Below are 12,679 nucleotides of genomic sequence, written 5' to 3'. Positions count from 1 at the left end.
ATATTTGTCAAGTGACAACGTATTTGACAGTGAGCAAATAAGCCAATAAGCACTTTAACCAAACATAACTAATAAGCCATTCAGCAATTATGGTTTTGCACCAGAAGAATTTAACCTGAATATAGGACAACACAATCCTTACAGATGAGTCACCTACTCACTGGGTAGAGAGTAAAAAGCCCTCACTCGTTGATCTCTGGACAACCCACGTTTCAAGTCTTGGCTACCTTTGAAAATGGCTTTCTCAACCAGGTCAGCAACGTGGAATATTTAACACAAGAGTACGCTGGTCTGGGATAAGGGGAAGAGATTTTTCTCAAAGATTTTGATACTCCTCACATCAGTGTGAATTGACAGGGAATTAGGTACTGTATTACTTTCCACAGCCTACAGAAGAAGCAGCAGGAACGTCAGTATTTAACGTCATCAATCCAAGGCAGTGGAAGGACCAGGAATGAAGCCCAGATTCCCTGGCAGCCCAGTTGGTTCTCATTTACTGGAGAACGTTACAAACGGTTTTGCAGTGGCAACAAGGCTGTCTGTTTTCTTCCAGGTTGTGCTAAGGCTGTATTGAGATTCCAGTCCACTGAAGAGAACTTCAGCCCAAAGTCCAAGTCATCCAAGGACGCCGGGAAACTACTCTGAGCTCTATTTGAAACAGTTCCTCACCCTCCCAATTGCCGGAAAGGAGTGGAAACACTCAATGGGAGCGTCATTGAAACTCACTTACGAAGAGTGGGCTTTTACACAGATTCATCAAAACAATGCTCAGGAGACATCCTGCAAATAAATCAGGTGGCAGAATCTCCAAACCAACTGTGGACCATCCCTTCCTGCCTACCCATCCACTCCATGTCCCAAACATCCAAATATTCTAGAAATCAAATGATTGAATCTAGGTTTCTCTAACCTTATACTGCTTAACCAACAACAAGCCAGAAATATATATTAGTACAGATATAATCTGAATAAACTAAAGTAAACACACAGAATGGATTTCAACAAACATCACAATCTCATTTTTAAAATCAATGATTAATTAGTCTGCAGCAATTATTTAACATTAGAAACCTTGCAAAAAGTCTCAGAATAGGGAAAAACCAAATCAGAATGCCTGAAATGATCCTGGGGCACAGATCTGTAAAATGAATATTTTAATTTTAAAATTCCCACTACCATTCCTTTTCATTTCAAAAATCAGTGATGAATAAACGGACTAATGAAAACATCCCTAAACTTCAAAGCCACCACTCATTTTTCTACTTGATCTTTGTGGGACGCTATCATAGCGCTCAGCATTCCAAGAAGACTCTTGAGAAATTGAAAGTCCTTACAGCAAAAGCCTTCAGCAAATTATATTGTGAAGGCCTCTAAATAGTATAGGCCTCTAGGGAATATAAACGAGCTCCTATAAGGAATCCTTGGCAAATAAACATATACGTACATAAATAAATCATTTAGGGAAAAGCAAAGGACAGCAAAAAATGCCTTTCCCAAAACGTGATTTTAAGATCTAAGGGGCAGAGGTCCGTTTCCACTCATGTTGTGTGAGCATTTCAACCCCTCATTACAGATCTTTCTATAGAGGAACTCCCAGTTTATAGGACCATGCTAAAAACTGGGAATTAGTGTTAAAAAAGTGGTGCATTAAAAATGTATCTTGATTTGTAAGAGTTTGCAAAACATGTTCTTTGTGCAGCTGGTAGGAATACTGTACATACAAGCTAGCTGAAAATGGACAAAATTTTCAAAGAGGTTTGAACTGCAAATGGCAGGCATGGAAAATAAGGAATGCGTGAACACACTTACGTGAACTCCGGGGCTGTTGCTGCTTCCGTGGCCAGAGTTGTTTCTCCAGAGCTTCCAGGGGACTTCAGTCCTTGACTCTTCTGCTTGTATTTTTTAATTAAATCCATCAGAACAGCCTGGTGCCCAATTTTTTTTACCAGTTGCTGAACCATCCGATCATTAAGTGCTAGGAGAGCAGCCCCACTTACTTCTTCCTCTGGGAAAAAGAAAAAAAAAAGTTTCTGTATGCCTGTCTGGGAAAGCTCTGCAAAACACAACATGCCAAGAAAGAACACTATTTCTGGTGTTAAAAGCATCATCTAAACTTGTCCTCTGAGGTTATGAAATGTTCTGTATTTTTAACAAAGATAGAACACGGATGTTGCACAATTCCAAATGGCTGTCTGCTAAGAAACTATAAAGTCGCAATAAAATCTTATTCTTTTCACATCATCGCCTCCTCCTTTCTGATTCTTTCTAACAAGAAAGAATTCTTTCTAACATTCTTCCTTTGTTTTTTATAAGGAAAAAAATCTCAGAAAATTATTTCTAATAGCACCTGCCAGGCAATATTCCATACTTGTAAGTCCAGCACTGCACAAAAAGTGCTGCGTTATTTAAGGACAAAGGTAGAATAAAATATTATCAAATATGTATTTAAGTAACTCTTAAGACTTCATTGTATTTGAGCTCTTTTTGAAATATTATATTCCCCTGGGAACGCTGCATCAATGCACACAGCCACAGTCAGTCAAGAAATGCAAGCTCCTCACAGCAACAACTCCACATCCACACTCCCAGGCAAAAAGCAATGACCAATAACAAAGGACACTGAACATCTATGCTGCTCAATTACCATTTTTAAGTGTAAATAACTCACCTTGAAACCTATGAACTAGCTCTCCTAAGTTTTCCTCCACCAACCACCTGCAGACCTGGTTAACAGACCATGCTTCCATTGCTGTGTCCTGGAAATAAATGCACCTGCAGAGTAAAAGTCAGAGAAGAATTCTTTAATTTTTCTTTCTGATTGTTGTTTAATTTTATATTATTTTTTTACCAACTGGCTCTTTCATTTCAGCTCCTTCCTTTGGCAGACTCTTTTTTGACTCTTAGTCCTAAACTTCTTTCAAATTACTATTTTCTGAATACATGTCTAAAAGTTGCCGATAAAACAAAAACTCATTTGTAAAAGGAGACCGATTTGAACCTATTTCCTAGTCTCATTTCTCAAATTTCTTCACCTTCTCCGACTTTTTTCCACAGGCAACCCTCGGCTTCACTAAGAGCCAGCCAGCCGAGACTGCGAGACTGCGATGGTACCAATCCTGTACCATTAACACTCAGGGTTTTTCACACAAAAAAAGAAAGGTGTGAAATTCACCACTACTAGGCTCATCAGGAAGTGGTTGACACTTACGAAAGGGGAGGGGAGGGGAGGAAGGGAGGAAGAATCACATAAAAGCCCGACAAAGATACTTAGTAAACCAAGACTGGTTAACCCCTTGCTGCTCCCCAGCTGGAAAAGAACTGGTAGCTGCTTCTGATTGCTGTGGGTTAGGAAGAGGGGAGAAGTAAGGCCAAATTTCTCCATCTTTCCTTTCTTCCAATAAGAGTGTATATTCCATTCAGTTCTAGAACTTTATTAAACACAACTATGATTGTTAAACTAACTAGGGAAAACTAATACATTGATTGATAAAACACTTTTAAGAATTTAGTTGGGCAGACTCAAAATGGGAAAATAAATGTATCAGTAATCATAAGAGAAAGAGGCACATAACATCGTTTAAAGTAATCTTCAACGATTCAGGTATGTTTGCATGCCACTATTATTCTCTAACCACTAAGAAAATTTAAGACAAGTATACCAATTTGTATAATTTTTCCTCTTTTCCTCAGGCAGCTCATTTCCTTTATTTTTTATAATTCAATCCAAATTACTTTTAATGCACTAGGGAGAAACAGAAAAACCTTACAACATTTTAATATTACTTTCAATTTCATCTTTCAATCCAAATGATATAGATTTACTTGTAATGCAGTGACTCTTCCTTCTATAAAGACAGGGAAATCTACGCGTAGAGAAATCGAATCATAAGGAAAGATTAAAGTATTTATTAGATCCCGTTTAACTTTTATTGCTAGAAATTCTCAAAGTTAATATTGTATTTTTTTTATTTTTGTGTATTTGAATTTCCACATCACAGACTGGTGGTGAAAGGGAAAAACATTTATCTTTGATACCTGACAATCTGAAAGAGCAACAGCCTTCAAAAATCACTTCCTAGAAAACAGATATAAATAAGGCACAATCTCATAAGTATTCACAAACGCCACCTTGCCAAATTGAAAATGAGGGTTAAATACAGAAGCATGCCTATCAGAATCACAACACTGGATGTAATCTGCTACTGCAGCGGTGGCCACAGAACTTCTCCCCTCGGCTAAACAGCACGAGGAGGGTGTGAAAAGTCATTATTTGCAAGGCTCTGGTGTAAATTAAAAATCACACCTTCCTGCCACACTTCTGGCTTCATTGTGAAGAGTGGGGCTTGGGGAGGGGGAGAGAAAGAGAAAAGAAAACAATTCTCCAAACTCCAAGATTAAAAGGTGTGCACGGCAGAAGAGACTTCCCTGCAGCCATCAAAGGATAAAAGGACATTTGGAAATAAAATTAGTGCTTGGAAACCCTCTCCTACGTTTTATTTCCCAGATTTTTGCCTAAGTCTACTACTGGGTAAGACGGATCAGTTATCAAATTATAACATCATACAAACACAATAGATTTTTTGAAGTCCTGCAGTTTTGCTCATTTGTTTTTCTAAATATTTAAGGAAATAGTAGCATTGCCTAGATCATGTTACATCTTTAAAGTAGCAACCTTACATCTTCTTCTCACCAGAGTAATGGTCGTGTTATGGATGATCTTATCTACGATACAGGAATGAAGGGTGTTAACGAGAGAAGACACACCCAGCAGCTTTACTGCATTTCCAGCAGTTTCAGAAACATCTTAAAATATTTTGAAATAGGAGGACAAGTATAATCGCTAGTTATTTTAATAGGCAACAATAAAAAAGATACACATAATTAATAATAACATCATGTGTGATGACTCCAGCCAAACCATTCGCATCATTTGATTCACTTGTGCTTCAGTTGAAAACCTGGTACAGAATATTGATGGTTCTCATTTAATTAAAGACAGGAAGAGCTAAAAATGTAGCTAAAGCAGCCTCAGTGTGGGCAAATTTTATTTAATACATTTGTTAAACCTCAAAAAGAAGATAATGGTGCAAACAGCTCTGTGTGGTTTATCATCTTCAAGACCAGTGTAGCTTACAGCAACATTGACCACAAATCCATCTTTCAATCCAATATTTAAAAAAAAATATGAAAGCCCTTTCATCACGTTCCTGTTTTGCATTTCTGGTCATATTTTCCTGGAGTTCAAAGGCGGAGGCAGCGACAACAGCAGCAAAAGTCTAAACGCTTTGCTGGGGGAACAGGCCCTTTCCTGGGTCAACGGCTCATCCTGCCGCAGAAAGGGCATCTCCTACAGCTAGAAATGCAGAGACACAGACGCGGGAGGAACCGCGTGGCCTGATCCCAGTGCCTGTATTTGATGCTGCGCCCACGGATCGACCGAAACCCCGGGGAAAGCAAGAACGGGGGTTTTTAAAAAGAAATAGCTAGGGGTTTGTGAGGGGACACGGGAGCGGTTAGTCTCTTGTTCTTTGGGGCGGGCGGCTGAGGGTTTCAGGATCTGAGCCAGGACTGTGGGTTAGGTAAAGGGCCGAGCAGCTCGCAGGTACAGGAGGGTCAGCCTGGCCACAGGCCCTTCTGGCTGGTGCCAGATGTCTGCTGTGCGCGGTCGGGGAAGAGTTTCCATAAAGCCCTGGGCTACCAAGCCAGTCGGGATAACTGAGTTCTGGGCAGTCCAATGGGCTGGGAAACTGGCCTGACAGTTTCACCTACCATGGCTATGCTTGAGAGAACAAGTCATTTAACAAAAATCAGATCTGCTGATGAGAAAAAAAGGAAAATCAAGGTACAAAAGTAGGGTTCTGGCTATAACATGAGGCAGTGTCCAGGCAGTTCCATGGGACGGCATTGCTACAAGGTAAAGCAATGACTCCTTGTTTGCCAATGGAGCCAAACGTCTCATCCACGTTGAACCACTGTTCATTCCAATCAGCAGCAGACGAGGAGGAAGGGAAACTGAAATAGTCACCTAGAACACCTTGCATACCTTCTTTATCAATATAATTACTGCCTACAGAGCTCGGAGGTAGGTGAATGATGATACGCTGAAGTTAGAAGCTTTGTCAAGACCATAGACAGTACATAAGCAGAATACAACATAGAGTGAATTATGAAGCTTTCAGAATAACATGCCCAAGTTTTACTGTGACTACTGTGACTACTGTGACGCACACCTCACCCACAACTCTCCGCCTGAGAAAGACACACGGCAGCAGGAGGAAGTGTGCTGAGGATGTGAAAGGCCGCTGTCAGAAAGGGATGGAGGAGCAGGCTCAGAGCCCAATGGATACACAACCGCAGCACTTCAGCAAGGACAGATACCTCCCACTGTGTTCTCTGCTCCTCCTCCTCCTGCAGGGGCGATGATTCTGCCTCCCCAGTCCTTGGGGTCCTCCTCGCCCTGGTACAATGCCAGCACCCCATATGGGGGGCCCTCCCATGATGCCAGTGATGGGTCCTCCTCTTCCTGAGATGATGCCAGTGGGACCTGCTCCTGGAATGAAGCCACCTGTGGGAGGGAACATGCCCATGATATCTGCGCCCCCAATCATGAGACTGCCTGCCCATCCCTGATGGTGCCCACGTGGCCAGGAGTGTCTTGCCCAGACAGCTAAGGAGAGAGGGGAGCCTCTTTCTGACAGTTTCATATTATTTGTTCTGCTTCACCAGGAGATCGTGGTGCTGTGACTCTGGGTGTTTGCTAACAGCGTGACAAGTAAGACTCATCCCCTCTTCTTATCAAAGAGAGAATAGTTTTGGAGGGGAGTAGTGGGACAAAATTTTTTTTATTTGTATTGTGAAGTGTGAAAATAAAACGGTAAACTCTGTTAGCTAAAAACACGCTCCCTTTATTCTCCCTTCCGTGTTTGTTGACTACAAAGGAGATGAACTGTTGCAGTTGTGTTTCTGAAGCTCGCCCTCTCTTCAGCATGGCCTCTGCATGCCATTCTTTTTCCTTCACGACAGAGCGGGTCCCTTCGGGCACGTTGCCTTTGTTTAGTAAACTCACCCTGTGCAAGGCTCTGGTAAATATAACACATGTAAAGCTTTTGTTACTTGAAATACCAAACAGCACAATTGGTTAATTTTTCACAGAAAAAAAGAGTCAGTTATGATGGATGCTATAAAAAGCACTATGGGTTAGATGTTTTCCACTCACCTACGAAGGAATCAATCTTGATTTGAATCTGAACGAAAGATGAAAGATTCAGTTTAGTAGATAGTGAAGAAGCTAGAAGTGGGATCAGTAGAATGAAAAGTAAAAAATAATAAATAGGTAAATAAATAAATACATAAATCTGTCCTGTTTGGGGACCTGAAAGTGGACCACAGTGCCTAGAATGGTGAGCAAAGGATAGGAAATAACTGTTAGCTGGGTCTAAAGATCAGGACAACTTGCAATGCTGAGTTCAGAGTTACAGATGTACTTAAGTTGGGAAAGTCTCTGGACTGATTGTATGCTCCATGCTTTAGAGAGATGAGTTATTCAGCTCTGCCAGATAAATTATAGGAAAGGGTGCCCTTTCTTGAAATAGTTTATGTATGAGAAGGAAGAGTTTAGCTTTGACTAAACATTCATATGTGCACCAATTTTCCTTCATTTTAGAAAGATACATGTTTACATTAATACCTCTAAAATTATGGAATTAAAACTTTCCATTTTTTCATACATCATAGGCAAAAAGGGAGTGAGGTCTACAAAGTTGGCTGATACCATTACCATAGCTAGTTAGCTAATTATTAATAAAAAGAGCAAAGGGAATTAGACAGTGAGGTTAATAAGCTGGGAGCAGGAGCCTGATTGCTCCACCAGGAAGCTACATCTTCACACCCCAAGAAATTACAGCATTTCTCCACCAAGGGGATTAACACTTCTCCCTTCCTTCTCGTACTGGATTGTTGGGGGGCAAAAGGGGAAGTGCTTGACCAAAGAAGCCTGTCAGTCTAACTAAGCAGCATCCAAAGCCCACAAAAGCTTTGGAATTGATTGGTTCTTTTGATAAAGCACTTGGTCTGTCCCAAACCCAAGCTAATATAATCCCAGAGAAAGAAAGAAACTCTCTCTCTCTCTCACTCGGTGATGCACTAATCCTGTGTGTTCATGCATTCTCTCTCACCCGAGAATGTATGACCATGTGGGTCTAGCAGCTACCAAGGCCTGTGACAGACTTGATGAGCTCCAAAAGACTGAGCTTTAATATGAAGCAAACACTGTGGACGCTGGCTTTTATTTCAGCTTTGCTGAGGACATGGCTGAACTTTTTCATTGCAGGTTGGAAGGAGATGGGAAATTGGAAATCCAGAAGCAGATTTCCACCCAAATAAATTATCTTGCCACACTACAATCTCCCGAGCGTGGAATGCTTTCCTTGCAAACCCGTGGAAGAGTCTGATTTCCACCAACAACAATACCACACAAGGGAAGCATACCGAAAGGGATTGCTAGTATACATTAAGCTGAACAATATGAAATTGCCTTTTTTGTACATACTAAGATGAGTAATTTCTTCTGGTTAACCTAATTGATTAAAAGCCTGGTTTTGTGACCACTACTAATAAGTCTTTGTTGGTTCCTTTTTTAAAGATTTTATTTATTTCGTTTTAGAGAGAGGAAGAGAGGGAAACCTATGAGAGGAATGTTAATCCGTAGCTTCTCGCACACCCCCAACTGGGGACCTGGTCTGCAACCCAGGCATGTGCCCTGACAGGGAATTGAACCAGCGACTTTTCTGTTCACAGACCAGCCCTCAATCCACTGAACCACATCAGCCAGGAATGTTGGTTCCTTCTGTCCACCAAAACTAATCAGGGCTTTTGTAATTTACACAGCCCAAAGGAATCTGAGGGAGAAGAAAAGTAAGGAGCACAATAACAGTAACTAAAATTTCATATTTTTATTTATTAAAAAACTAAACAGCAATTTATCTGGTAAGTTTAATGGCAACAAAAAATAACAATGCTCTGGAGTCCAGGGTCTTCGGCGACTTTGGAGGCACAAACATCCAGGTCTTTTGGCCTTAGAGTCAAACTTATGATTCATCCCTGCTTCGGCCTCTTTGACCATCAAAGCTTGTAGACCAGCAGCATGGACCACAAGCCTGAGGGTTCCTCCCAGAGGTGGTAACTGCAAGTTGTGCTGTGTAACTGGGAAGCCTTGAGTCTGAAAATGTCAGTTCATTCATAGTTAATTTATAAATTTCAGTTAATATTCAAATGGGGTTATATATTTTTGCTTGCTGTGGTACTAGCATTTATCTGGAAGGACAAAATAGGCAAAAAAAGTTAGAAACACTTGCACTCCCAGATGTTCGAAAGTACTCTAAAGTTGTAACAAATATAAAAGCTAAAGATACAGATCATGAAAACAGAATAGAAACCTGGAATCAGAAATATACATGTAGAAGTATGAAAAAGATGTTGGTTCAAATTGGTGACAAGAAAAGGGATTATTCGGCAAGCACACTAACTCATATCACCTATAAAATAAATTCTTCAGATGAGTTAGATAGTTAAATATAAAATTAAACTAAAAAGCATTAATTTAAAATAAGATTTCAAAATAAAATTAAAGATTAATAATTTAACTACAAAAAAGTAAAAATATGTTTGTATATAATGTATAATTATAAGAAATAAAATAATTCCTTAAGACTGTTATTGATAATAACTCCTTAAAACCAATAAAAGATAAATTCACCATTAGAAAAATAAGAAGAGTCAACTTATGAACAAAATAACAAAATGTATAACATTCTTTGTGATAAAATAATTAATTTTTCTTTGTTCTATTGGAAAAGGTGAAAATTAAAAAACAATCGCAAGAATACAAGCTAACATTCCTTTCCACACTGCTAAGGGAATTATAAACTGGTAGAACTTATTCTGTTATATTATTTACATTTTGCAGATACAAAACTGAAGTTTATGGAAGCAATTCACCAGAGGTCTGATAGCTCATAAGGGAAAGAGTAAGTTTGGAGCCCAGTCTGTCTAACTTTAGAGGATACAACTATCAACCAAAAATCATCACACCATTCCTACATTTTGACTCTCCAATGACATTTCTCAGGATTTACTCTAAGGACAATAACAGAAATGAGCAGAAATACAGCAACAGCAGTAAGACAGCACAGCAATAATAAGAATAGCAAACAAATGGGACAAATTAAGTTTCCAGTGATAGCAACCGACTGCTGAATTACGGTAATTTATTTATATATAAAATGGAATCTTATTCAGTGATTACAAATTGTGTCTTAGAAAAACAGCAATACAAAAAATCATGAAATATGATTGAGGGAAAATAAGTTTAAAATAATATGATTCAATTTTGTAGAAAATAATGTGATTCCATTTTGTGGAAATGATAAAACACGAACAGAACTAAACAGATGAGTAGAGCACAAAAACTGGGAAAACATGCACCAAAAGGTAACCGAGCTTCTCGTACTTCTGTGGGATTAAAGCATTTTGCTTTCTAATTTGCTAATCTCAAAATCTTCTCAATGAAAGAATTTTATTTTAAAAAAACCTAGGATCTTTAAAGATGAAAACTAAAAAGTGTTGTTTCGGGTCCTTGCAGCGAGGCCTTGGCCCGTCGTTTCTACACCAGAGAGTCCAAAGTGAGAGCACCACCAGATCCAGCCCCTGGAAGTGGTTTTAGTGACTTTATTTCATTTCAAAACTGGGAGATTTCACTTAGAAGTCTGGAATCATGCTTTCTCCTGAAAAAGCAGAAATGCTAGCGACATGGAGTTCGTACTGTTAAACAGCAACAGGCTGAATAGCAGCCGCCCCCTTGAAAGAAATGAAAGCCTCTCTGAGATGTACCTCAGGGTGCAGGGAGCCTAAAGGAAGCTCGAGACGGGCTGGATCCCAGACAGCCAACGTTCCTCGGTTCGTGGCGGAAAAAGGTCTGGAGAAGAAGAATAAATACCCACGTGTGCACATGTGTATGTATATGTGCACAATAATATACCTTTGGATACCTTAATTCTTTATTAATGTTTTTAACTCCTGAAAGAAATACCTACCAAAAAGAAAAATATATATTTCTCATAGCAAACTTAAGACAGAGGTGATGATAATATATGTATTAGAATTTGGGGATTAAATCAAAAGTCCTGGATTCAAAAGGCCTTTGTGTCTCAGAAAGCCCTGGGGTGTAGGGGTTTAGTCTTCTGGCAACTACATCCTGGAAGTAAATGGCACCAACGCTTACTAAGCACAGACACTGGCTTAGTGTGGTTCTGGTTGCACAGTGCAACGAGCACGTGGTAGTGCAGGTTGGAACAGCTTATGAGAACTTATGTTATTAAAATATTACAGTTATTAAACAGTTTCTTCAGAGCCACTCAGCTGTCATACGCATGATACTTGATTTCTGCGTCCTCCTCTGAGGCTTAGCTGGTAAGTCAAGCTGCGCTCCCTTAATCTCTTACACCAAGGGTCTGCCCTTGTAGGCCAGTTCTGGAAACAGGAGACAAGGTGATGGAGCTTCTGAACACAGTGTGGCCCAAACAGCAGATGGGAAGCGCGGGGATGAAACAGGCATAGGACCCAGTGGTTCCCCTACGAAACTGGTACAGGTTGAGGGACCTCATACTTGTCAGCCCTGGGTTTTTCTGAAGAAAGAACAGGATGTTCAAGCTTTTTGTAGGTACAAAGCTACTCTTTTTTAAAAATCAGCACAAAAGTTGTTACTACCTGATAGGCTAGAGTCTAATGCTAAGTCTGAGTGTGCGTATTTGAATGTGTGTGTGTGAGAGAGAGAGGAAGAGAGAGAGAGAAAAAGAGAGAAAGAAGGGAGAAGAAAGAAAGGAGTACAAATAGGAAATTCCAGGAAGAACTGAGTTGGGTATCTTTCTCTTAACTCTGGTGGAACTGGACTCAAGGCTCGATACTAAATTTCTATGAAATAATAAAAAACTGATGTCTTATACTCTTGATCTATGGGACTGAGTTTTATACCCGTGTGCTAAAATTTCTTTAAAAATTAAGTCGTAGGTATTAAGAGAAATTTGAAATAGCAAAACATAAAGTAGGTTCATCAATAGCATCTTATGCTTGTTACGTTATGCTTCCATTTTGGTATTCATCACAAAGAAATAAAAAAATTGATTATAAACCTGTGTTTTCCCCAATGCAATTCCTTTGAGGCCGAAGACTTACCCAACTTTGTAGTTCTAGCACTTAGCACTACACCTGGCACACAGTCAGCCATCAGCTAATTATGAATAAATGAACTAGAGTTTCCAACAAGTAAATGCATAGCTAATAAATGGCATAGCTAGTAATCTTTGTGACTAGCAAATGGTGAGTAAAACCACACATTGTAAGTAAACTGCAAAGCTCTTTATGAATTGGAAAACTAGGAAGTGGAGAAGCAGCCCAAAACAAAAAAGAGTCGGCAAACCTCACCACAGTCACAGTTTTAAAGGTTACGAAACAGATTTAACTGAAATGCAGACTCTGAAATGTAGGCAAGTTTCATAGCTGGAGAAATGACTTTGTTCCAGTTATAATTTGTAAGACGAATACCTGCTCCTACAAATATGTTTTACAATCAGTAGTGACATGTTTAGGAACTAAAGCTCAAAATAAAGAATGGCTTTGGTAGTAT

At 39.6% G+C, this 12,679-nt stretch overlaps 1 protein-coding gene and 1 pseudogene across 2 annotated transcripts in view; one reads left to right on the top strand and one right to left on the bottom strand.

Moving 5' to 3' along the window:
- The window catches only part of SAMD3 (sterile alpha motif domain containing 3), a 31,076-nt gene extending 27,981 nt beyond the window's left edge, over nt 1-3,095 (bottom strand). Inside the window, exons 1-3 of one of the 2 annotated variants that reach the window (XM_037045760.1) lie at nt 3,033-3,095; nt 2,669-2,772; nt 1,810-2,005 (exon numbers count right to left, since the gene is read on the bottom strand). In XM_037045760.1, coding sequence (XP_036901655.1) covers nt 1,810-2,005; nt 2,669-2,747 — 275 coding nt within the window. In that variant the 5' untranslated portion in view covers nt 2,748-2,772; nt 3,033-3,095. Of the gene's footprint in view, nt 1-1,809; nt 2,006-2,668; nt 2,773-2,998 lie in introns of both variants that reach the window. The other variant, XM_037045759.1, reaches the window with a different exon arrangement.
- A 3,090-nt stretch (nt 3,096-6,185) lies between these two features.
- LOC118986774 (U1 small nuclear ribonucleoprotein C-like) lies at nt 6,186-6,671 on the top strand (annotated as a pseudogene).
- Nucleotides 6,672-12,679: the final 6,008 nt, after the last annotated feature.

Source organism: Sturnira hondurensis, unplaced genomic scaffold, assembly GCF_014824575.4.
Source record: "Sturnira hondurensis isolate 20B ecotype Veracruz unplaced genomic scaffold, ASM1482457v3 Scaffold0004474, whole genome shotgun sequence".
In the NCBI taxonomy this organism is placed as follows: Eukaryota; Metazoa; Chordata; class Mammalia; order Chiroptera; family Phyllostomidae; genus Sturnira; species Sturnira hondurensis.
This window is presented reverse-complemented; position numbering and strand designations above follow the sequence as displayed.